Raw genomic sequence first — 24530 nt, 5'->3', positions numbered from 1 at the left:
CTGGGAGGATGGGCGGGCAAATGGTGGGCGGACATGGAGAGGTAGATATCGGAGGCATTCGGATGGAAGAGGGATAGAACTGGAGGTAGGATGATGAATGAATTGGATGGAAGGAAGGAAGAACGGGATAAAAATCAATGGGAAAATGGACACATCGCAGGGCCAGAGGTGCAAGACAGCTGATGGCAACTGAGGGAATGATTTCAAGGGGGCTACCCAGAGGAGAATTTTTGCCCCTGTAGCCCAGGTTGTCCCCCAAACTCCTGGGCTCATGGGGTCCTCATTTCAGCCTTTCAAGCAGCTGTGACCAGAGGTGTGCACAATCACGCATGCCCAGTTTGGGCAGGACTGGCTTTCTTGGATGAATTATTGAATAATTTTAAATGCCTCAAAACTACAACCCAGGTTCTAACAGTTTCTAATGATTCCCAAAGATCTTGAGGCTCCCCATTTTTTGCCTTTTGTTCTTGGGTTCTTTTTGAGACAAGGTCTAATGTAGCTCAGGCTGGTTTTGAACTTACTATGTAGGGAAGGATAGCCACAAACATCTGGCCCTCCCTCTCCACGGATTACAGGTGTGCACTAGCACACCCAGATTAGGTAGTGCTGGGGACTGAAACTAGGGCTCTGCATTCTAAGCAAGAACCAGCCGGGCGGTGGGTGGCGCACGCCTTTAATCCCAGCACTCGGGAGTCAGAGGCAGGCGGATCTCTGTGAGTTCGAGACCAGCCTGGTCTACAAGAGCTAGTTCCAGGACAGGAACCAAAACCACAGAGAAACCCTGTCTCGAAAAAACCAAAAACCAAAACAAACAAACAAACAAAAAACTCTACCAATTGAGCTACACGCCCACCCTGAGATACCCCAAATAGTCTTAAGAGTTTTCACACTTAGGCCACATCAGCCCTTCCCATTCATCATGTTTTACATCTCCCACTACTTAAAGAATGGCAAAACACAGCATTTCATAAAGTTAATTAACAAAATAACCATGACCTCAGAAGGGTCATCTATGAACACAGATCCCAGGGCCTGGAAAGCTGCAGCCATTTCCAGACCCGTGTCCTGACTCCGGGTGGGTGGCACCCAGTGAAAGTTCTTGAAGTTTAGGATGTCCAGGTTTACATATGAGAAGGGGCATCAGGAGCCCCCTGGGCCTTGGGAAGGCCCACAGGTTCCCGGGTTGGGGGCTGCCAAGAGAGCAGGGTGGTTCAGCCGAACCTGGGCTTTGGCTGGACGTAGACGCCCACCACCACCTACCTGGATACTAACTGTGGTGGCGTAGCTGAGCCTCCTGGCTGGAGGGGCTGGGGGCTGGGGTTGAGGTGGTGGTGAAGGTGCCCGTGATGTGGGGGCAGAGGAGGACCAGTGACCCTGGGAGGCTACCAGGCTGTCTCCACCAGGTCCCTGACGCCGAGCCAGGCTCTGGCTGATGTACGAAGCTGCCAGGTACCTTGAGAGGGCAGCTGCACTGGGGCCCAGGAGCTGGTGAGTGGAGAGTGAGGGGCTTTGCAGTGGGGTCGAGTCTGAAGACTCTGACTTGGCAACGGGAGAGACCAAATGGCCTCTTGGGTTAGATAACTCCACGGTGGTCTGAACCGGGGTGGTTACTAGGCCTTGAAGGTCCTCAGAGCATCCTTGTTCGGTGAAGTGTGTGGCAGCTGAAACATGGCCATCTGTGGGGTTCTGCTGGCCCAGTGGAGAAGGTGAGAGTCCGGGAGGTGGTGGGTTGGTGAGGCTGGACTCTGGACCCAGAGAACCTGGAGCTCCCTTCTGCTTGGGGAACGAGGGAGCTTCGGCCCTGGTGCCTGTAAGGACTTGGGGCTGGGACATGGGTATGGCAGCTGGCATCTCAGTGTCTTGGGACAAAGACGGCAGCGGGCTGTATGGGATGCAGCAGTCCGGATGACCTCCCTGTGCCGGGAGAGGTAAGGCGCCAGGACCCTCGAAGTCTGGGAGGTCAGGTGACAATGGCCGGGAGATGGTGACTGGGATCTGATGGTCAGGGCTGCTTGTGTACATTGGTAAAGGGCTGACAGCTCGGCCACCGATGGCAACTGGGCCCTGATCAATGCTGACCTCTCTCTGCTGGCTTCCTGGGGCACTGTCTGAGTGTTGACTGTCTTCGTGACCTTCTTGCTTGGGCAAGAGGGCGGTGGCTAAAATCATGACGCTAGCACAAGCTCCCTGGTTAGGCAATGCCACAGTGGTTTGCATTTGGAGTTCTGTGTGACACTCTTGCCCAGGAAGGCAGGTACTGGTGGACGGCACCTGGATTTCCACATAGTTTCTGTGCTCCGTTGAAGGAGCGGCAGCTGGGACCTGACCCTGATCAGGCAAAGTGGAGGCAGCTGGTACCTGGACATCTGGAGGCTCTTCTTGCTTGGGCAAAGGGGATGTGGGTGGAACCTGGATGCTGTCGAAGTCACTTTGCCCAGGTAAAGGGATAGGTGGACTGCAGCTGCCTAGATGGTCTTGTTCGGGCAAATCCGAAACATTTAGACTCTGGACATTCAGGTGAGCTCCTTGCTCAGACAAAGGTGTGGCAGCTTGAACCAGAGAAGCAGGGCCCAGAGAGACAGACTCCTGGGCACAGTTCAGTGGGAAGGCCAGTTCACATACAAGCACATGTCCAAAAGCAGGCAGGGGCCCTGTATACAAAGAAAAGAGGATCAGGGGCTAAGGATGCAGCTCAGCCAGAGAGCCCCTGCCTAGAATCCCCAAATGAGGGGCTGGGGTGTGGCTCAGTGGTGGAGCCCCTGCCTAGACTCCCCCAGTGAGGGGCTGGGGTGTGGCTCAGTGGTGGAGCCCCTGCCTAGAATCCCCCAGTAAGGGGCTGAGTGTGTGGCTCAGTGGTGGAGCCCTAGAATCCCCCAGTGAGGGGCTGGGGTGTGGCTCAGTGGTGGAGCCCCTGCCTAGAATCTCCCAGTAAGGAGCTGAGTGTGTGGCTCAGTGGTGGAGCCCTAGAATCCCCTAGTGAGGGGTTGGGGTGTGGCTTAGTGGTAGAGCCCCTGCCTAGAATTCCTTAATGAGGGGCTGGGGTGTGGCTCAGTGGTAGAGCCCCTGCCTAGAATCCCCCAGTGAGGGGCTGGGGTGTGGCTCAGTGGCAGAGCCCCTGCCTAGAATTCCTTAATGAGGGGCTGGGAGTGTGGCTCAGTGGTGGAGCCCCTGCCTAGAATCCCTCAGTGAGGGTCTGGGGTGTGGCTCAGTGGTAGAGGCTCCAGGCCCTAGCACCACAGAAGAAAACGTTTAAGTCACCTGGCTCAGCCTCCTCCTGGGGTGGGCAGGGGGATGGCTGGGGTTGGGCCAGGACTCGAGGTCGGCGGCGGGGTGCATTGGTGGATGCCCTCGTCTCAGCTCGCTGCATCTGCTGAATCCGCTCACTGTAGAGCCGAGCCAGCTCTCGCACCCTGGACGCTGAGCGCTCGGAATGTGGCATTCCTGCCTTCCCGCTGGTGCCGCCTCCACCGAGATCAGAGTCCTCCAGGATCAGCAGCGGTTCTGGGAAGCCAGGCCGGGCCAGCTGCCCCTGCTCCAGCGCTTGCCAGGCACTTCGGATTTCTGAACAAGAGCGATATTCCAGTTCCTCCGGGAATCCTTGGACCTGAGTGCCACCCTGGGTCTGCACAGCTGGAAATGACACGCCTTCTGCGTCTTCCTCCTGCCCCACTCTGTTTTCTGAGGGTGGCTCGACCAGTCTTCCCGGACTGCTCTCAGTCTCCTGCAAGGGTCCAGGGAGCCAGGAGCCACAGGGGAAGGAGGGGGTGCTGGCAAAGCTGGGAATGTCGGGGACACTGGACATGGGTGAAAGGCAAGGCATCTCAAAAACACCAGGGATGTCAGGGAGGCTCGGAAGGCAGGGAACCTCGGGAATTTCTGGAAGGCTGGGCGTGTCGTTGGGAATCTTGGTAAGGCTGGGCATGCAGGGAATTTCAGCTGGACTGGAACCTTCCAGCCCCTCTAAGACGTGGAGTGGGGACGGCTCCCGTTCATCTGCCTCCAGCTCTTCTTCCTCCTCCTCTTCTGAAGACTCTCGGCTGGGCAAGGCTTGGAACGAGAGGGGTTCGCTTTCAACTGGCACCCTGGAGTCTCTGGGGAAGTTGGGAATGTCGTGGGTGGCTGGCTGTAGTGGGCACACAAAGAAAGTCAAGACATCAGGGGGATGGGGTGGTGGGCTGCCCTGGGCTGTGTTCTCTGCCTGCCCAAGGCCAGCGCTTCAAGGCTGTTATGATGGCGCTGCAGCTCACCCCTGGGTCTCTGAGGCCTCTCTGGTTAAGCAACTCTAGAATTTCCTCAGTGATGGAGGTCCCTGATGGCTCCAACGTGGGAGACCCAGCATCCTCCAGGTCTTCAGGGGGACCAGAAACAGACATGGGTGGCTGCAACTCAGGTGGGGGATGGAGCTCCCCTTCACTGCCAGCATGCTGTAAGGAGTAGAGGGTTGCAAAGCAAGAGCCAAGAATGCTCTGTTCCCCAAATTCCCAGTCCCTTCTCTTGTACATGGGGGAAGTCAAGGATCCTGACCCCCCCACCTTCTTATAACAGGGCCATATGTGGCCCAGGCTGGCCTTGAATTTCTAATTCTCCTGCCTTCCCACCAGAGGCAGTTTGGGCTTCATCACCTCACCCCTCTTTTGTTTTTTGGTTTTTCGAGACAGGGTTTCTCTGTGTGGCTTTAGAGCCTGTCCTGGCACTCACTCTGTAGACCAGGCTGGTCTCGAACTCACAGAGATCCACCTGCCTCTGACTCCCAAGTGCTGGGATTAAAGGCGTGTGCCATCACCCTCCTACCCCTTTTTGACATGAGGTATAGAGGATGGAATGCATACCAGAAACTTGACCATTGAGTGTTATTCCCCCAAAACGACCCCCCATTTTTTGAGAGACAGGGTCTCACTATGTAGCCTGAGCTGGGCTAAAACTCATTACGTCGACTAAGCTAGCCTTGAACTCACAGACCTCTGCCTGCCTTTGCCTCCAGCTGGGATTAAAGACCTGCCAGCCAGTTTTTATTGTGAGACAGATAACTTGCCCATGATGGCTCAAACTTTTTATCCTCTTCAGTTTCCAGTGTAGCCTAAATTGTCATTTGCCAGGACACCTGGCTTAAGGCTCTCGCCCCCTCTCCAAGTCCCGCGTAGTCCAGGCTAGACCAGAACTTTTGCCTATAGTCAAGGATGACCTTGAACTCCTGACCCTACTGCCTCTATCTCCCTTGTGCTGTCTGTCTAATTTACGTGCTGCTAAGGGCTCAAACCTAGAGCATGCTGGGAAAGCACAGAACCAATGCAGCTGGGTCCCCAGGTCCCTAATCTGTGCTTATTCTGACCCAGGGCATTTCTCATTTCTTTTCTTTTCTTTTCTTTTTTTTTTTTTGTTTTTCGAGACAGGGTTTCTCTGTGGTTTGGAATTTGTCCTGGAACTAGCTCTGTAGACCAGGCTGGTCTCGAACTCACAGAGATCCGCCTGCCTCTGCCTCCCGAGTGCTGGGATTAAAGGCGTGCGCCACCACCGCCCGGCCATTTCTCATTTCTTACCTTGACTTGAGGCTTCTCTGGGGATGGAGAAATAAAAAACAGAAAAGAGACACGGAAGTAGATTATTCCCTGTAACCGACCAGCTGGCCCCTCCTCCCTCTCCATCTACCCCAAGCATCCCTGGAGAGAGCAAGGACAGACTCACAGACAGACAACCAGTCACTAACCGTTCTGGGGAGGATTGACATAAGATTCCTTTGCTGGCTCTGGGGGAGGGACACAGGGTATCAGGAGGCCAGGCCCTTGGGTCCCTGGGTCCCCTTGAAGGGGTGAATACTCACCAGACTTCCTGCGGCCACGACGACTGCCAGAGAGTCCCGGAGACGGAGCTGTGGGACAGATGGTCAGACTCCATGTCAGCCCAGCCCTTCAGCCTTGGGGCAGTGACCCAAACCCACATTCTCTCTATTACCTGGGTTTCTTCTGCCAGGGGTGAAACTTCGAGCGTCCCGAGGGCGGGGAGAGTCCAGGGGGGACTTTGGGGGTTCTGGGATAGATTTGCTTTTTGGAGCACCTGCGGGGGAGAGTTAAAGGACTGTCTACTTTCTCGGAAGCATCTCCTCTTTTAGGACCACATAAGCCCACAGCCCAGGCCCCTGACTCACAGTGCAGGCTGTTCTCCAAAAGAACTTGCTTTGCCTGAAAGACAGGGAGGTGGGTGTTTGAGAGGTGGGGTCCAGAGAGCAGGCCCTGAGCACAACCATTCCCAGGAATGAACAACTGCTTCTAACACCAGGCCAACGACGACAGGTAATTCTCACCCCTACTGCCCTGCTGTTGTTGGCACTATTCCTCCAGGTGAGGAAATCCAAGGCCAGGGATCTTGTTGCCCAAGATCACAAAGCAAGAATGTGCTGCAGCCCAAAGCCAGAAAGCCTAATTCTGCAGGGTTGGCCATCAAGGTGGCAAGCGCCCCCACCCACATTATTCGGGTCTGCCACGAGACTAGGCCCTACGCCGCTTGCTGTGGCAGGTCCATACCTTGGCAGGGATGGAAGCCGGGTGATTCTCAAAGAAGAGGCGCTGGAGACAGTGGATCCACAGCCGTTTCTCTTCTTGGTTCTTGGCCTGGGGTAGGGTGGGTAGAGGTCAGGGATCTGGGCTCTGAGCTAAGGCAGGGGTAGGTGTTGGCCCAGCCCACCTTCTGCATACCTGGAGCAGGTGTCTGTGCTTGGGGATGGTCAGATCCGACACCTTAAATCCTAAGGGGTCCCGAGGCGTCTCAGTGACACTCAGGTTACAGCACTGAAGGAGAAACAGATGGTGAGATAGTACCTCCTGGCACTAGGTACACTTCAGAAAATACCGGGGTTCTAATATCCTAGAAAGCAGCGCCTCATGGGCTGTTTTGCCTCTCACCCCACCAGGCTGGACTCCCCTCACTCCCCCACCAGACTCCCTCTACCTCCCCTTTGGACTTAACTCCCACATTTAAAATGTCGGAGTCTCACTATGTAGCTCAAGCTGGTTTTCGTTTTTCTTTTTTTTTTTCTTTTTTGGTTTTTCGAGACAGGGTTTCTCTGTGGCTTTGGAGCCTGTCCTGGCACTGGCTCTTGTAGACCAGGCTGGCCTTGAACTCACAGAGATCCGCCTGCCTCTGCCTCCCGAGTGCTGGGATTAAAGGCGTGCGCCACCACCGCCTGGCTGGTTTTCGTTTTTCGAGACAGGGTTTCTCTGTAGCTTTTGGAGCCTGTCCTGGAACTAGCTCTTGTAGGCCAGGCTGGCCTCAAGCTCGCAGAGATCTACCTGCCTCCTCCTCCCAACGGCTGGGATTAAAGGCGTGCACCACCACCACCCAGCTAGTTCCCCTTGTTTTTTAATTCAAGGAAAATGCTGGCTGGACGTGTTGGCACGCACCTGTAATCATAGCACTTGGCAGCCTGAGGCTGGAGAATTAAAGCAAGTGTGAAGTCAGCAAGGCCTGCATAGTAAGCTCCAGGCAGCTAGACTATAAAGACCGGAGAGAAGGCTCAGTGGGGGCAGAAGTGTTTGTGTTCCAGCCTGAAGATCTGAGTTCAATCCCCAGATTCCACAAGGACATAATTGAATTATGAGAGCTGTCCTCTCGTTTGTTCTCTCTCTCTCTCTCTCTTCTCTCTCTCTCTCTCTCTCTCTCTCTCTCACACACACACACACACACAATAAATAAATAAATAAATAAATAAATAAATAAAACGTGGGCCATTGCCACATGGTTCAACCTGCCCTTCATTCTGAAGGTCAGTGAGTTTGAGGCCACCTAGAACTATTTAGTGAGATACGAGAGAGACTATGTTTCAAAAACAAACTATATGTCTGAGGGGGTGTGCCACGGGCATGTGAGCTCCTGAGGCTGCGGAAGCCAGAGTTAGGCTCCTCCGTCACTGGAGTTCAGGTGGTTTGGAGCAGCCTGGTGGGAATTCTGGGATCACATCTGGATCCTTTAGAAGAGCTATCTCTCCGAGCCTTCCACTTTCATTTATTTTACATTTAATAGTGGGGGGAGCAGGGGTACACACCACCAAGGGCGCCTGGAGGTCAGAGGACAGCTCTGTGGTAGCTTTACTCCGAGCCAAGTTGCTACCTGCCGTGGTCACTGTCGCCTTTTTGGCTTTTGGTTTTGCGACAGGGTCTTGTTCAGCCAACAGTCCCAGCTAGCCTAGAACCAACACAGATCACTGTGCCTGCGTGGGATCTGCTTTTGAAATAGGATCTCACTGTGCAGCCTACACTGGCCTTGGGCCCACTTACAGGTCTGACTGGCCTCAAAGTTGCAGCAACCTTGCTTCCGTTCCCCAAGTGCTCTGTTTTCAGGTGTGAGCTACCACATCCAGCGCTTAGCCTTTTTCCCCCCTCCCTTTTGGTTTTATTTTATTATTTTTTTTGTATTTTTTTTTCCATTCAAAATTTCCACTTCCTCCCCTCCTCCTATTCCCCCTTTGGTTTTCTTGAGACAGGGTTTCTCTGTGTAGCCGTGGCTGGTCTTGAACTCACAGAGATCCACCTGCCCTTGCCTCCTGAGTGCTGGGACTAAAGGCATGCACCACTACCCCTGGCCTAGCCTTTACTTTTTGATACAGAATTTCATCAAGTTTCCCAGTCTGGTCTAGAGCCTTCTCTGTAGCTCAGGCTAGCCTTGAACTTTTGATCTCCCTGTCTCAGTTTCCCCAGTAACTGGAATCATAAGTCTAATGCCACTGGGCCTAGCTAAATACGTCCGTGGAAGCCAGGCTGTCCCCTACAGGGTATTCAAGTGAAGATATATTGAAGGTATTTTAGTTGTGTCTGCATCGGACCCCATCCCATACTCACAAAAATGTGGCCCTTGTAGGTGTATTCAGGCCCCCGTCGTTTGGCCACAAGCAGCATCCGGGAGAACAGGAAGAGCAGGCGTTCACCCCCTCGCAGCCGAGGGCCTCCCCCGCCGCCTCCACGGAAGGTGCCTTCCAGAACCAGTTCTCCAAAGGCACTGAGCTCAGGGCCAGTCCAGCCACCTAGCCGCCGCTGCACTTCCTGCCAGGACCACACCAGGCACAGAGACAGGCCCGGGTTGGTAGCGCACACATATGGGCCAAAACAAAGGTGTGAGTGACAGGGATGCCACCAGGACTGTTCCCCAGCTCTGTCCCCAGTCAAGTTGGCCCAGCCCACCCTGGGGCCACCTGAAGGCGTGCTGCATGCTCCTGCTTGCGCTTCATGTCATTGATGTACCAGGCCACTGCGGTCATGGACACAATAGCTTCCTCTACCATCTCTCGTCCTCCGGTGTCCGGGCCCTCTGCCCAGTGTTTGCCCAGTTCCTGCCAGTCATCCATCGGAGGACACAGGTGAGGGGGAAAAGAGAAGGAAAGATGAGAACCACAGGAGGCAGAGCAACATGGACCACACAGTCCAGGGAACCACGGGCGGCTGCTGGACCCAATCATGCCCCTCTCCACAAGCCAGGCGCCAGGAGCCACAGCTGACCTGCAGCAACAGATGGTACTTCAGGATGCGCTGAACGGGCTTCAGCAAGAAGCTCTGCAGAGGCAGGGAGTGACGGAGCTGGGCCTGACGTTCCTGCAGCCACAGAGTGGCTGGCGGAGACAGCGACAGCTCTCGGAGCAGGGCCAGGGAGCTGGAGGCACAGGACGAATCAGTGGTCAATCAGTGGCCAGTGGCGGCTGGTGCTCCAGAAGGCAGGGCTGGGAGGGGTGGGCAAGTGGCCAGGGCTCAAGGGGTCATCAGGTCAGGGTGGGTTAGAGGGTAGAGGCCAGCACACTGGCTCATGGGCATGGCCCGGGGCCAAGCAGGGACTCCCTCTGCCTCACCTCGGGTAGTTCATGCAGTACAATGTGTAGATGTCAAAATCCTCGCTCTGTGGGGACACAGGAGTCAGCATCACCGATCTTCCTATGGCCCCCGGGGAAGCTTAGCCAGCCCAACCATCCCCTAGCCTTGGGCTGCTCTGGCGCTGGCTCATGCTCACCCTTTGCACAAAGCACTCCGCGATGCCCCCTGCACTGTTGCTGCTCTCCAAGTCCTCCAGCAGCTCACTGCGGGGGGAGGGGAAAAGTAAAGAACAGCCTGCCGCCTGTCCCGCCAAGACTTAGGAGTTCAAGAGACCGCCAGGAAGGAGCCTAAGTAAGATGGCTACAGGAGACGCCTGCCCACTCATTCTGTCTCTGCACGGCTTCATAGTCTTCAGCCTGATAACCCTGTCACAGCTGGCACGTCACAACCTAAGGGCTGACAGCACAGCCCTGGGAAAGAGGGTGCTGGGAATTCCCAAAGAGATGATCTTAAAATTCGATTGTAAGCGGGGGAATGGTGGCACTAGACCGTCACCTCAGTTACTTGGGAAGCCAGGCACTGGTGGCGCAAGCCTTTAATCCTAGCACTTGGATCTCTGGGAGTTCAAGGCCAATCTGGTCTATGGAGCAAGTTCCTGGACAGTTATGACTGTTACACAGAGAAATGTTATCTCAAAAAAACAAAACAAAACAAAAAAGAAAAAAAAAAGAGTTTAAGGTTGGTATGGATGACTTAGTGAGACTCTTGTCTCAAAACAAAACAAACGAACAAACAAAAAAGAAAAAAGAGAGAGAGAAAAGCTGAGGACATAGCTCAGCAATACAGAGCTTGCCCAGGATGTCCAAGGTCCAGGGTTCAATCTTCAGTCTTTAAATTTAAAAAAAAAAAGAGCCTCTGTTACTCTGCTACAAGACAGGCACACCTACAATCTCATCCCCAGGAGGCTGAGACAGGAAGCTTTCAATTTTGAGGACAGCTCGAACCACACCAGGAGACCCTATTTGGAAAAAAAAAAAAAACAACAACCCAGGACTAGATGGGTGTGGTGGTGCATGCCTATAATTCCGGCACTTGGGAGGTAGGGGCAGGAAAATGAGTTAAGAAGTCCCAGGCCAGCCTAATTACAGGAGACCCTGTGGGTCTCAAGTAATAAAACAAACCACCAAAGCTTTTCCTGTGATCCTGACATGTTACTCTCAGGCCCCAGTGTCCCTTCACCAGGGTGAGCCAGCTGGGTTTGGCCAGGGCTGAAGGTGGCCCCATGCCCAGGGAATCGCACCCAGGCCCCACATGACCTGACTCAGGTCTCAGATCCCAACTAACAAATGGCGTCTGTGTGGTTCCACGTCTTCCCTACCTTCAGTCCTCAACTATCCCCTCAACCTTACTGCTCAGTGTCAGCACACCTCACACGCCAGCCTTCACAGGGCCACTATGAGGCACTCAGGTTAATGTTAGGACACAGCCCCTCCCCTGCCACAGCAGCCAGTTCCCTTGTGGCCCCCACCCGTCCCTGACCTGCTAAACTCATAGATGTCCTCGATGTTGGCAAACAGCGTGCCCAGCTGCTCCATGCTCAGCCCCAGGGCCCTGCCGTCCATCAGGGGACCCAGGTAGTCCTGTGGGGATGAGAGGGGTTACAGAGGCCAAGGGCTTGGCCTGGGGCCCCAGTGTCTTCAGGTACCCGCCCACCTCACCTCCACAATGCTGCGAAGGTCCCGGACATATGCCCGTTCTGTCTCCACGATCTCCTTGGCCACTCGCTCCAGCCTTGAGGGTTTCACCGAGTCCTGGATTCCCACGGGCAACAGGTGTAGGCGTATGGGGGGCTCTGGCAAGGGCTCTGGCCTGGAGGCTGAGCAGGTTGGTGATGGATCCCCCTCAGAGCCCACAGTGCTCAGGGAGGTGGAGCTGCCGGAACCCCTCGGGGAAGCCATGATGGGGGCTGCTGGGGCTGCTAAGGTAGGGAGCAAGTGGTCAGGTCACATGTTTCTATGGCCCCCACACTCCCTCACACTCGGCTGACAGTTTCCATAGGTCTCTGCTCCACTGTCCTAATCTGTCCAGTTTGATCCTGTACCAGAGTCCTTCCCCTCTGGGCCTTGGGCCTCTATTGCTTTAATTCACCTCCTCCATCAACCACAGTTATTGATTATGAGTCTGTCCCACTGACCTGCCACTCCCACAAGCACAGCCCCCTTTATGTTCAAATTCCTCAGATCCATAGGGCCCCATTCAATGAAGCTACGGCTGGTCCTTTCACCCAGTTCCTTTTCCACGACACATCTCTTTACTGCCCCCCCCCCCCCCTTCACACTCAACTTTGTCCAATTACTTCGAGGTGCAGCCTTGGGCCTCTGCACATGCTATTTAGTCCTTGCATGCAGAAGAACACTTTCTTTGTGTCCAGCTCCTTTCTCCTGAATTCTCAGCTTATCCGTCTCCTCCGTGGCAACAGGGCTGCGCTGCACTGTCTTGGTCACGGTTGTTGGCAGCACTGCTCAGGCACTGAGGGATGCTCAGTGTCCTGAAGGAAGGAACAAATGCCCACAGGCTCCACCTGTCGGGACTGCTCACCTGTCGGAGTAACGCTCACAGCTGCGCAGTCGCAAGCTTCACCTTGGTGGCCACACCCGAGCCTAAGGCTGGGTTTGGACGGGCTGAGTCCCCGGGCTCCCTCGGGCATGGCTGAGTGGCACAACTCGGACCTACAAAAAGACCCACTTCTTGGGAACTGGATTTCACTGGTCTTGCTGACGCTCCAACTCACTGATAAGGGTGCAGAAAGTTGATATAAAATCCAAGGAAGGGCACCACGAAGTGATTACTAGAGGAGATACAAAGTGACAGAAAGAAGGGGCCGAGAAAACAAGCTAAAGACCGAAAGGTTGAGACAAAGAGCGAAGACAGCAAAAGTGCCCGAGTCTGCAAGTCCCATCTGTCTGGGCGCCCCCCCTCCCCCGGGCTCGGGATCCTGGGAACTCTCAGGCTCAGGCTGAAGCTGAGGGCGAGGGGCAGGGCTGGGAAAAACCGTGGGCGGGAGAGGCCGCGGGGTCCCAGGGGAGGGCGGAGGCTGGGGGACCGGATGCCAGGGTCCTGCAGACGGCTCCCTACCCCGCCCAGGACTGGGCGCTGGGCGCTGGCCCCGGGCCCTCTACCCAGCTCCAACTGGTCCCTCGGCAACCCGACTGCGGTCCCCACCGTCCGAGCGTCCCCTGTGCTGTCCCAGCCCCCGATTCCCGCCGGCGCCTCCGCTACCCCCCACCGGCACGCCCCCTCATTGTTCCGCCTCGGCGCCGCCCCCCTCCCCCCAGCCCCGGGCCCCTCGCTTCCCCTCACCTCCCGGGGAGCTGCGGGCCCCGGGGTTGGGAGTCCGGCGCGTCTGGACCGTAACAACGCGGTCCCTGAGGAGGCTCACAGCCCGGACTCGGGGTCGTGAACTTGGGGGTCTCAGACTCCAGAATCCGGGGAGAGTTGGGATCCAGAGTCCGAAGTCTCGATGTTCTAAGTGGAAGATGCTGCAACCCTCCACTCGAGTCTCAGACCTGGGCGCTGGGAACACAAATTCCTGAGTCTTCTAGGTAGGGCTGTGTATGGTAGGGGGCCCGGGATTCCAGAGTTTCCAGTACCCTAGGGGCAGGGATGAAGTCACCTCCGGAGGGAGAGCAAGGACTCGCAAACTCCTCCGTCTCTTGGAAGTGATGGATGTTGCAGCCCTAAGTCGAGGAGTGAGGTCCGGTCCCCAAGTGGCTCCAGGAGGAGATCTTGGACTAAAGAGTTAGAACCCCAGGTGCGGGGGGGATGCGCGGCTACGGATCCTACGGTCTTCAAGCCGGGTGCAGGGACGGGCCTCCAGCCTCAGAGCTGACGTCCGGGACCGTGGCTCCTTCAAGAGGCGCTGGGCATCAGAGGTCCCGGCCCGGCGCGGGAGCCTGGACTTGCGGGTCTCTTTAAAGACCGGGATAGAGATCCCGGACGCCCGGGTCCGACACTCTGGACGTCTAGGGCTCCAGGATAGTTGCCCCGGGGCTCCGGGGGCGGCGGCGGCGCCGCATCTGGGGCGGGGAGAATCAGGTCCCAGATGTGGGGCGGGGGGCGGCCGCCCGAGGCTTCCCCTCCCCCTTGCCGCCGCTTGGGCTCACATCCTGTTCCCGCCCGCTGGGGGGAGGGGCTGCCTTCCGGCACGCCCTCCCTCAAAGGGTTAAAACCCCCGCCCCCTACTCTGAATATTCGCGAGCAGGCGGGCCCAACGGCAGGCCACCGCCCACATTCCAGGGACCGGGAGGACTTTTATCTTTTACAGCACCGGCCGGCAAGGCGTGAGAATCAGGAATGGTTGCACTCTCTTGTTCTTATTGGTCGATCGGAAGGCTTTATAATTGCATATGCAATGTTGGGTGGAGCTTTCCAGCAAAGTCGCACGACTACGACTGACTGAAGGACTTAGTGGCGCAAGGGTGCGGCCGGAGCTCCAGTGGCGCAATCGGTTAGCGCGCGGTACTTATATGACAGTGCAAGCGGAGCAATGCCGAGGTTGTGAGTTCGATCCTCACCTGGAGCACTCTCTTTTCTCTTTTATCCGGGTGTACTTTGTGTTTTCGCATCAGTTTTAGTAGTCTTCACATTTTGTAAATCAATTAAATGGCTCGTTTGACACAGGATCTCACCATATAACTAGGGCAGGCCTCGAACTTACAAGAGATCCTCTTGCTTCTGCCTCCTGAGTGCTGGAATTAAAGGTGTGCGTCACCATGCTAGGTACCTACAGCATTTTTGAAGAATGAACATTATTTCCATGTGAATTTTTTGCAGTGGTTGATTGGAACAGCCCCAAAGGTACAGTTTCCATTCTGGTCACCAGGGGGCAATATAACCCCTCATTAGATGGCCTGGGCATCGAATGGAATCTAAACCTCAGGTCCTAGTGATGGATGGTTAGAACAGGTTTTGCCTCTTTTCGAATATTTCTTTTTCAGGTTTCTAAATCAATTTTTTAAAACACATACTAAACACTCATTAGGTACTGTTCTTCCTGTCCCTGAAGACTTGACTTTTTACTAAAGAGATTGCTACAAATCTATGAATTAACTACATAGTTTGACTTTTACCATGTTGCCCAAAGTGGCCTCAAACTCTTGTCTCCATCACCATCTGCGAGTGTGAGTCTATTTTTAGATTAAGTAGTGATAAATATGGAGCAAGTAGAGCAGGATGGGATGGGGACTGTCACAGTAGTCAGTGATCCTTTTCTTTTGATTTTGTTTTTGTTTCTTGAGACAGGGTTTCTTTGTGTAGCCTTGGCTGTCCTGGAACTTGAACTCAAGAGATCTGCCTGCCCCTGCTCCCGAGTACTGAGATTAAAGGCATGCACCATCAATGCTTGGCTCCTAGTTTTGTTTTATGTGTATGGGTGTTTGTTTGCATGTTTGCACCATGTTGCATACTTGGTGCCCCAGGAGACCGGAGAGGGAATGGTAGATTCCCCTGAACTTGAGTTACAGAGGGTTGTGAGCTATGTGGTGCAGGGAATGAAACCAGATCCTCTGTCTGAGCGGTGTTCTTACGCTGATCCATCTCTCCAGCCCCAGGGAAGATCTTTAAACAGACACCTGGAGGAGGGGAATGAGTCGAGGGAACACTAGGGAGAAGTTCCAGCTAACACCCTAGGGCTGAAGACCAGTGCAAGGAGAGAGGTGTGTTTGTGTGAGCGCGCGTCCGGCTCATGCGCGCGCGTGCAATAGACGCGGATCCAAACTGTGGTGAGGCTTTAGGACTTTGACTCTTGGTGATTTTACTCCGGTGTTGTAACAAACTTCCCTGCTCTCCTAGGGGAAAGCAGCTAGGGGTGGGGGTGGAGCACAAAGAGCAGTTACTTTGAGACCTGGGTAGGAGCAAGGTAGCTTTCGATGAGGGGCTCTGGGAGCTGGAGTGAATTGTGGATGAGGGCGGGGTGTCCAAGACAGATCTGACCGTCTAAACAACGGGCTTGTGTCATGATTCGTTTTAAAAAGTATTTGTTTTTGCCGGGCGGTAGGAGCCTGTCCCTTTAATCCCAGAACTCATGAGGATCTCAGTGAGTTCGAGGCCAGCCTGGTCTACAGAGTTCCAAGACAGCCAGCTACACATAGAGACCCTGTCTCAAAACAAATCGTTTTTATTTTATGCATAGGAGCGCTTTCCCTGCACACAACTAAGTACACTGCCAGCACGCCTAGTGCCCAAGAAGGCTTTGCAGACGCTAAGTAGGCTCTCTGCTACATCCTCAGCTCATAGTGTCTGTTTGTTAAGAACAAGAGGCTGTTATTTTTAGGGGGCAGTGGGTAGCGGGGAGACGAGTGCCAGGGGCGGTAGCTGTGTGGTTCTTCTAGTGTCCTTCCATCCGCCTCTCTCAAATGTCCAGCACTGCTTGAACTCATTCCCTCGACCTTCCCGAGGCCTCTGGGTCTTGGACTTTCTGTTTCCCTCTCCCAACCCTGTTCCACATACCAGGGCCTGAGACTTTCCCACAAGGGAGGCATTTCCTGGAAGAGGAGACCAAAGGTCAGTAGAATGGAGTGAAAGACAGGCAGGGCTTGGGGAGAGAAGAGCAAGGTTAAGGGTACGGTTAGCGGAGGAAGGACAAAAGAACGGCGAGGGGAGCAACTCGGAAGCAGAGGGCCTAGCAGACATTGCTACTGCGTGAGCCTGTCTGAAAAGCAAGTCCAATAAAGTACTAGGGTCTGAGAGGCGGAGGGAAAATAGGGAGGAGCATAACAGTAGGTGGGAGGAGTTAGGGAGAAGAAGAAAGAAAAGAGGAATGAGGGGGTGGAGGCTGAGGTGGTGGTTGGGGGCGGAGGAGAAAAGGAGGGGCTGAGAGCAGGCCCTGACGTGGGCCCCTTCCGGGCGCGGCCCGCCCAGCTAGGGCTGGCCGTTGCCGCGGTCTCTTGCCTTGTTTGGTCGGAGGACGCGGCTGCCCTACCCATGCGCCCTGCGAGCTGAAGCAGACGAAGCTCCGGAAATGCCAGATTGAGATCGGACCCAAGGTTCTGGGGTCTGCAGATGCTAGAGGGCCGCGACCCCAACAGTGTTTGCACTCCCAATTTGTCAAGTCCCGGAACCCGAGAGTCCTAATAGAGCCCGGAATCCTCGCACTTCTTTAAAACCCCTACCCCAAACCCGGAGGGAGCGTGTCTACAGTCCTAAACATTCATGAGATTATGGCAAAGAGTTACAGGCCGCTCGGGGTTCAGAAGGAGACCCAGGCTTCCCTTCTTTCCCGGCATAAGTAAATAAATAAGTTCCATAGAGGCGGGTAAGAGGGCTTAGCAAGTAAAGGCTCTTGCTGCCAATCTGGAAGATCTGGGTCTATCCCCGGGACCCACTTTGTGGAAGAGAACGGATTCCTGTAGGTTGTGTCCTGACCTCCACACTAGTTCGCGCACGAGCGCTCACACACACACAAGGCAAAGCGTTAAAAAATGAAGCCGGGCGTGGTGGCTTGCGCTTGTTATCCCAGCATTTCAGAGGCTGAGGCAGGAGGTTGCCGAGAGTTCCAGGCCAGCTTGAGCTAGAATTGACTTTGTTTCAAAACAAACAAAAAACTAAACTAAAAAAAAAAAAAGTCCTCTGTCAAGAATTTGAAGTCCACCCCCGCTCTCTCCGCCGGGTGCAGGGTCTCCTAGGACCCGGCTTCGGGGTGACCCCCTGCCCCGGCTCGCGTTCGGGCACATTCCGTCCTCTCCGCCCCGCCCCACCCCGCCCTCCACCCTTGGCCCCGTGGGGACGGAAACATCCCGTCCCTGCCTGAGCTGGGTCAAGAGCCGGAGGGACAGGCCTGGAGCGCCCCCAACGCCGGGAGAACTAGCTCTCCTTGTTCCTAGTGGGTGACCTCATCTCACCACGCCCCCTCAGGTGAACAACCGAAGCTGGTAACGTCATTTCCTGCCAGGTAAGCGCCACCAGGTAGCACATCTCTAGCAAGTGTGGATCAGTTTATGTACCGTCCCGTGGCTGTATGCCGTAGCAAAAAAACAAACAAAACAAATTCCATCTCAGCTCACACAAGATTTTATTTAAAAATTCCAAAAATCCACAAAAATAGACCTGTAAGGTAACAATATATTACTTAATATATTATAGTATACTTTATACAGTATCCATTTTAATATTACAAAAAGGGAAACGAAGTAGACGACCCAATATATATAAATACTATAAAATCTTATTACAATAAATAAAGTCGTCATAAATAAAGGGCCCACTGGTTGGGGAAGGGATTTGGCAATGGCTTTGGCTATTTTCTTTCGGAGGGAAATTTGAGCACCAGGATTCTCCTCAGGGGAGGATTCAACCATCAGACACTGAACGTGGAACCTCGGGTCTAGTAAAAACTGGGATGGGGTTGTGGGAGCCAGCTCTTCACAGCACTTTCCGATTCCAGGAAACCAGAGTTGGGGAGGGGCTGGTGCACACCTAGATAACTCCGCAACTGGGAAGGAAGCTAAGGCAAGCTTTTCTAGAGTTCAAGGACAGCCAGGGCCACACACCAGCGCCTCTCTCAGAAACAACCCAAGAAGACAAACTGTCAACTGTGTCCCTCAAATATGCTACATCTTAGGGATCCTGGGAAGCAATCCAAACACTGAGCTTGCGAACTAGGGACCTGCCCCAGCACAGCACCAGGGGAGGGTTAATGCTTTCTGGAATGTCAGGGAGGAGGCACTTACTAACAGGAGTCTCCCTAGGTCTCCACAGCAATAAGCGCCACCCTCCTTGAGATCTAGCTGATCCATACTGGGTAGGCATTTGTCACTCAGAGACGGAGATGCGATTGAAGATGGGGAGACGCCTTGGGGGTGCAGGGGGCTGGGGAGGCCCAAACACCCCAGCCTCAAAGACGGGTGAGTCTGACCCACCCAGGCTGCTACCGCTGCTGGCATAATCATCAGGATCGGATCCCAGGGAGTGTGCAGACGGGCTCCGAGCCAGGCCACCCAAGGGCCCCCAGATGGTGCTAGGAGTAGACCTTCGGCAGGAGGGGCAACAGGCTGGAATAGGGTCTCTTCGAGACACAGGGGTCCCAGGGGCAGCAGAGAAAGCAGAGGGGGAAAGCGGAAGGTCCCCAGGTGGTGGTGGGGAGCTGGAGGGCGAGAAGGAGCAAGAGGACAGGGAAGGGTCGGGAAAGCCAGGTGGTGGTGGGGAGGTTCTGCGGCCTGAGGGCAAGCCTGAGAAGCTGATGCTTTGGCGAAGCACGTGGGGCTGGCCCGGAGCAGCCAGGTCCTCGTTGGGGTTGTGGATGAAGTGGCATCGAGAGCCATAGGGACAACGGCCCTGGAGGTAGAACTTGTGGCAGAGTTCCGTTTTGTACTTGGGATGGCGATTGGCCTGGCGCAATTCACCCAGGCCGTGGGCAAACTGGCACTTAGCCCCGTATCGACAACGCCCGCTCTCTGAGTAGGTCCGACAGAGCTCAGTCTTGTATCGAGAGGAGGTGGTGGGAGTTGCAGTAGGCGAAGTAGGTGAAGGTGACAGTTCAGGGCCCTGGCGGGGAGCCAAGGGTGCGAAACCAGGGGGTGGGGGTACCCAACCACAGCTTCGGCCCTCCACCAGGCTGGTGGAGCGGCCAGTTAGGCGAGAAGTGACCCCAGATGGGACGGAGTCAGACGAGTTTATGCTCCAAAGTGCTGAGGGCTCAGTCCCTCCGTGGTCGGATGAGAGGTCAGGGTTCAGCGACAGGAGGCTCTGAGAGAGGAATAGGGTTGTTGGTTAGGCCACCAGAAAAGGTAAGGTGACGACGCCCCGCCCCAATTGTAAAGAGCTTCACAAGCTTGCCATTCCGGTTTGTGGGTTCTCGGCCTGAGCCCCACCCGGATCACACAGACTCCAGGGAGAACTTGATTTGAGTGTTTCAACACGACTGAAGCTAATCCAGAAGGATTTTGGAAGCCCAGTATCCCCGACAGAACACGAGACGGGACCCCCAAACCAGAGCACACACACCCTGTACCCCAATTTTGGGCCTTTAGACCTCCCCGGATATGACCGCCCATGGTCGCTTCAGTTTCACAACTTGGAGGAACCGGCCAAAGCCGACCCAGGCCAGATCGCTCTAGAACTCTGACCGAGTCAACTTCCCCCTCAACCCTACACCCCCTAGGGTGCCAAACTGCGCCAGAGGCAGCGAAAGGAACCAGGCAGGTGTGGGGCTGCTTCCGCCCCGCGCCAGTGACAGCAGTGCGCCAGCTTTCCGTCCCCGGGGGCCCGTCGATATCCCTTTCTCACTTCCAGCCAGTTAGGGCTGGACTGAGAAGGAAGGCGGGAGTCCACGGCCTAAGTTTGGGGTGCCGGGGACCCGGGCGTGCCGTCTAGCCTATACTCACCTCATAGATGGCAGAGAGATCCATGGTGGCGCGAATGGCCATGGAGAGGAGACCGACAGTCGGGCCGCAAAAGTCTGGCTGTGGCCCGCAGCGAGAGCGTTCGCCTTTTATAGATCTTTCCGTCTGGGCGTGGCCAAGGGAGCTTCCCGGACGCGCCCCCGCGCCGTAGCCCCGCCCGCCGGGTTCTAGGCCCCTTCCGCCCCTCTGCTGGTTATTTTGCTGAATGTGCCTGAACTTGGCTGGCGGGCAACCCCAGCCCCTCTCAGGAGGTAGTGGGGTGTATCTAAGACTGACTGGTGGTGATGGTAGTGGGGCGTCTGAGTAGTTTTCAAAGGTTGAAGACAGTGGGGAAGGGAACTGGGGCAGAAGTGGGGGCAGGGCTCCAGGGACAATTGACAAGGGCAGGGACTGAGAAGAGGGCGTGTGCGTGTGAGACAGACGGGGGCGGGGAGAGACAAACTGGAAGAGACAGAGATTGCCAGAAGCTGAGAGAAAAACAAAGAGACGGAGTGAGAGACACATGCAAGTTAGGCCAGGTGGTTTAGGACTGTGGTTCCAGCCACTCCGGGAGGCTGAGGCAGGAGACTAGTAAAATTCAAGGCCTGGCTGGACTAGAGAGTCAAAAATGAATTCTAGGTCAGCTTGGGTAACTTAGTGAGAGTTAAAAGGGTTAGCCAGGCAGATCTTTTGAGTTTGAGGCTAGTCTGGCTGACAGAGCTAGTGCCAGGACAGCCAGGGCTACTCAGAGAAACCTTGTCTCGAAAAAGCAAACAAAAAACAAGTAAAAAGGGTCAGGCGGTAGAAGTACACACCTTAAAACCAGTTTAATCACAGCACTCCCGGAGGCCGAGGCAGGTGGGTCTCTGGAATTCAAGGTTAGCCTGGTCTGTCGAGTGAGTTCCAGGCTAGCCAGGGCTAAGTAGAGAAAAACCCTGTTTCAAAACAACCCCCCCCCGCCGGGGGAGGGGGGGGGGAGCCAGTGGCACACGGCTGTAATCAGGACACTTCAGAGGTGGCAGAAACAAGAGCGGGCGGTCAGTGCCAGTCCCAGCTATCGATCGAGGTCCAGGTCCTATTTCTAAAAAGAGAGAAACTACTGAGGTGGGGACGGGAATAAAAAGAAGGCTCGGCGCTCGAGCGGTTTCTTGGCTCTCCTTGGCTTCAGTGCCTATTCCCGAAAGGAAAACAAAGAGGCTGGAGAGACGGTAGGGAGAGAGTGTTGGGGGAACAAAGGTAAAGAGGAAGTGGGTTACAGAAAGATAAAAAGCAAAGGTGAAATAAAAACTAAAACCTCCAGGCGCAGAACCAAGGAGGCTGGACAGGGCCCCTTTCCCCAGTTGCGCTTTCAATTATTAAGAGCCTTCGTTCCCGAAAACTCAAGGTTGGAATAGCTTGAGTCTTTATTAGGGAGGAAGCTCGCCTCCATTGAAAAGGGTGGGGGGCACTGGGCACCTTCAACGTTGAATGGGTCTCTTGTAATGTAAGCAGTCTTAACTAAAGTTTAAATTCTCTCGAGGGGGGGCTGGAGAGATGGCTCTGTGGTTAAGAGTGCTGACTGCTCTTCCAGAGGACCCAGGTTCAATTCCTACCACCCACATGGCAGTTAACAGCTGTCGGTAACTCCAAGATCTGACACCCTCAGATAGACATACATGCAGGCAAAACACCAATGCCGATAAAATAAATTATTAAGAAAAAAAAAATAAATTCTCTCGAGGATCGTTCTTCACCAGATCTGTAAGGTTTTTGTTTTTCAGCAGGACCTTCTGGCTGGCCTGGAACTCGGGATCTTCTGGTCCCCACCTCCCAAGTAGTGTTAGGATTAGAAGTAAGCCCCGCCGCCACACCCAAGTTTTAAAAAAGTGTTTCTTCAAGGGTATCACCAGTGAAAAAGTGTATTTGGGTACGGAGGTTATCATTGCTAGAAGTGTAATTACAATGTTGGGAAGTTCTTGCACGGTGCGTTGCGCTCTTGTATTGAGGTGGGGAGATTCAGCTAGGCTTCTCACTGGTTTGCTTCATCGGAGCCCGGGGGAGGGGGGGGAATCCCTGGTGCAGCGCTTTCTGGGGCCAAGGGGCCTTCCTGGGCTGGTCCCGTGAGCTGGGCGGGCCCTAGGCTGCTGTGGCACGGTTGCGGCCTCCCGCTTGCCCGTGACTCACTCGCTTAGGGCGCGGGGGGGGGGGGGGGGGGGCGCTTCCTGGAAGCCGTGACGAGGACGCTCAGCCCGGACGCTTGGGTTCCTCTCCTGTAACCAGGGCTCCAGTCTGTTGTAAACAGTCTCGAGGACAACGGGAAAAGAAGGGAAGGAGGGGCCCCAAAAACTTGCCTCCCGCCCAGTTTACAAATCCCTGAGCCAGCCGATTTTAAGACCAAGCGCAGGGAAAGGGGGTTGGGGTGGGGCATGCTGGGGTTTTCGGAGGCCAGCTGGGTCTGGATCATGGAGAAGTAATTCCAGTTTCGATTCCCTGGGGACTGGGAGCTTTTGCCATCCCTGACTCAACTTGGACCCCTTCTCTATCTGCTGAGTCACTGGGACGAAAGCCTGGCCGCCTGGGTCTCGGCTACTCTCCAAAGGGTGCTGGGGGGGGGGGGCAGAGGTGTAAGAATGACGATCCTCTGAAAATCATGACTTTAGAAGCAGTAGGACTCACGAAGTGAGCCGTCTTTATCTTAGAATACCCGGTCAGGTGCTCGGCTCTTCCCTGCTCCACCACCACCCCTCTCTTCGCTTGGCCAGGGATCCAGACACAGGTGATCTTAAGTGGGGCATGGCCTCCTTCAGACCCAGGCGTCCAGGCTCCACTCATTCTCCCTTAGAACCCTGGCCCTCCTCCTCAAACCTAGAGGCGTCCAGGCCCCACTTCCCCCTCACACTTGATATCCAGGCCCCAGCCCTTATTCTCTGGAAATAAGGGTCCTGTCCAACTCCAGCTTGGGTGTCCTCATCCCAGCAGGAAGTTCATGGCCTGACTCCTCCCTGCTCCCCACGTAGCCAGCGGGGAAAATCCGCGGCCCTGGCAGTGGCCGGGAATCCCCTCTGGAATGACGGTGGGGAAGGGGGGGGATGGCCAAGGTCTTGCGAGGCACTTGGCCACGTCCTGTGCGCGCTGGGGTGGGGGCTGGGGGAGCGAAAGGGGGTGGAAACCAGAGAGGCTAAAAATATAGCAAGCACTTCCGGCCGAGGTGAACGGGGGGGGGGGGGGGGGAGAACTTAGAGCTGAGTTTCCAGAAAAACAAGCGGGGACAGGAAACCTGGGGGTGTGAGAGCCGGTGGGCCGGCGGGTAGGCGGGCTAGGGCCCACGTACTCCTGGCACGTGTGGGCCTGTCGTGATTGCCTGTGAGTGTGGTCTAGGCAGGGTGTTGCAGGGGAACAGCCAATATGCCAGCCTCCAGCGGGAGGGAGGTGTGCTTGCTATATGTGTGTTGTGGGGAGTCTTAAAGTTTCTAGGTAAGCAATTGGGGGCTTAGGTGCGGGCGACAAGTCTGTGTGTGTGACCTGTGCTTAAGGCCCCCATAGAGCAGGATTCTGTAAAAAAAAAAAAAAAAAAAGTGAAGCCACCTGTGTGCCACTGACTAGACCCTGTGTGCTGCAAGTGGCCTCCGGAGGATTGTCAACTGTAACTCCTGCAGCTGTCTTTGAGGGGCTTCGTGGGAACTTCCACCCCACCCATCTGTGTGTAACGGAACCGCTGTGAGACGTGTGACTAAAGTGTGTCATTCCTAGCAGGTGCCTGGGTGATAGGATTCTGCATGCAGGACCTTGAAGTAGAGTATGAGCTTTCTGTGGCTCGCTTGGCCCTGTTGTACCATGTATACAAATGGTATTTGTGGATCTGTTCTTATTTGTGGCTGTCTTGGAGGTTGCCTGTTCCTGAGTGTGGTAGACATAGTTCCTCTATGGACCAGTCACAAGGCAGTGGAAACCAGTGGACTTTGGTGCCTGACGTAGCAGCCGGCACATGATGGGGCGAGTTGCTGGGGTGCTGGTTGTGTTGCGCTCTTGAGTCTGCCTGTGGGCAGAACAGACTTGCACACACCCGCACCTAGATACTGAGTGTCTGAGCCAATCTTTTTTTTTTCTTGTCTGAGCCAATCTTATCTGTCCCCAGCGAATGAGGCTGCTCTGCCACAGAGCTGACTCAGCATGTGATGGGCAAAGTCTTGATGGGTGAGAGATAGCGGGTTAAGTGGTGGTTACAGGGTTCGGTAGTCACGTGGTCAGATAGTTGCTTTAGTACTTGCTCACGGAGCAGGGTCCATGTATGTGGGAGGATGGCCGGTGTGCTAATCCCTACCGGACGGGGGTGGGGAGCGTGCCCATGGTCAGTTAGCCTGCAGATATGAGACGCAGATATGGGACT

General features: G+C 55.0%; 2 protein-coding genes and 1 non-coding gene across 5 annotated transcripts; 1 reads left to right on the top strand and 2 right to left on the bottom strand.

Annotated features, from left to right (window-relative positions):
- Window positions 1–903: 903 nt before the first annotated feature.
- Plekhg2 (pleckstrin homology and RhoGEF domain containing G2) lies at window positions 904–13956 on the bottom strand. Of its 3 annotated transcripts, none has more exons than XM_075987130.1 (19): window positions 13149–13956; window positions 12387–12517; window positions 11507–11766; window positions 11328–11428; window positions 9985–10051; window positions 9827–9873; window positions 9483–9633; window positions 9179–9316; window positions 8829–9029; window positions 6690–6782; window positions 6519–6605; window positions 6143–6176; window positions 5950–6051; window positions 5819–5866; window positions 5705–5743; window positions 5538–5554; window positions 4248–4424; window positions 3259–4123; window positions 904–2651 (listed from the first exon to the last, which is right to left on the bottom strand). In XM_075987130.1, the coding sequence occupies exons 2-19, from the start codon at window positions 12493–12495 to the stop codon at window positions 1141–1143; spliced, it is 4047 nt and encodes a 1348-aa protein (XP_075843245.1). In that variant the 5' UTR covers window positions 12496–12517; window positions 13149–13956; the 3' UTR covers window positions 904–1140. The 3 variants fall into 3 exon arrangements, with proteins under 3 accessions (XP_075843245.1, XP_075843253.1, XP_075843236.1); XM_075987138.1 differs by having other exon boundaries at window positions 11507–11763; window positions 13149–13276; XM_075987121.1 differs by having other exon boundaries at window positions 1002–2322; window positions 2359–2651; window positions 5705–5866; window positions 13149–13276.
- Window positions 13957–14277: 321 nt separating this feature from the next.
- On the top strand, window positions 14278–14370 carry Trnai-uau (transfer RNA isoleucine (anticodon UAU)). Its single transcript is given in 2 exon segments — window positions 14278–14315; window positions 14335–14370. It is a non-coding gene; the product is annotated as a tRNA-Ile (tRNA).
- A 3467-nt stretch (window positions 14371–17837) lies between these two features.
- Window positions 17838–20266, bottom strand: Zfp36 (ZFP36 ring finger protein). The gene is made up of 2 exons (XM_075987107.1): window positions 20168–20266; window positions 17838–19529 (listed from the first exon to the last, which is right to left on the bottom strand). Exons 1-2 carry the CDS (start codon window positions 20207–20209, stop codon window positions 18597–18599), a joined length of 975 nt encoding a protein of 324 aa, XP_075843222.1. The 5' UTR covers window positions 20210–20266; the 3' UTR covers window positions 17838–18596.
- Between the last annotated feature and the right edge of the window lie 4264 nt (window positions 20267–24530).

The sequence above is a fragment of the Microtus pennsylvanicus genome, chromosome 1, assembly GCF_037038515.1.
Source record: "Microtus pennsylvanicus isolate mMicPen1 chromosome 1, mMicPen1.hap1, whole genome shotgun sequence".
Classification (NCBI taxonomy): domain Eukaryota; kingdom Metazoa; phylum Chordata; class Mammalia; order Rodentia; family Cricetidae; genus Microtus; species Microtus pennsylvanicus.
This window is presented reverse-complemented; position numbering and strand designations above follow the sequence as displayed.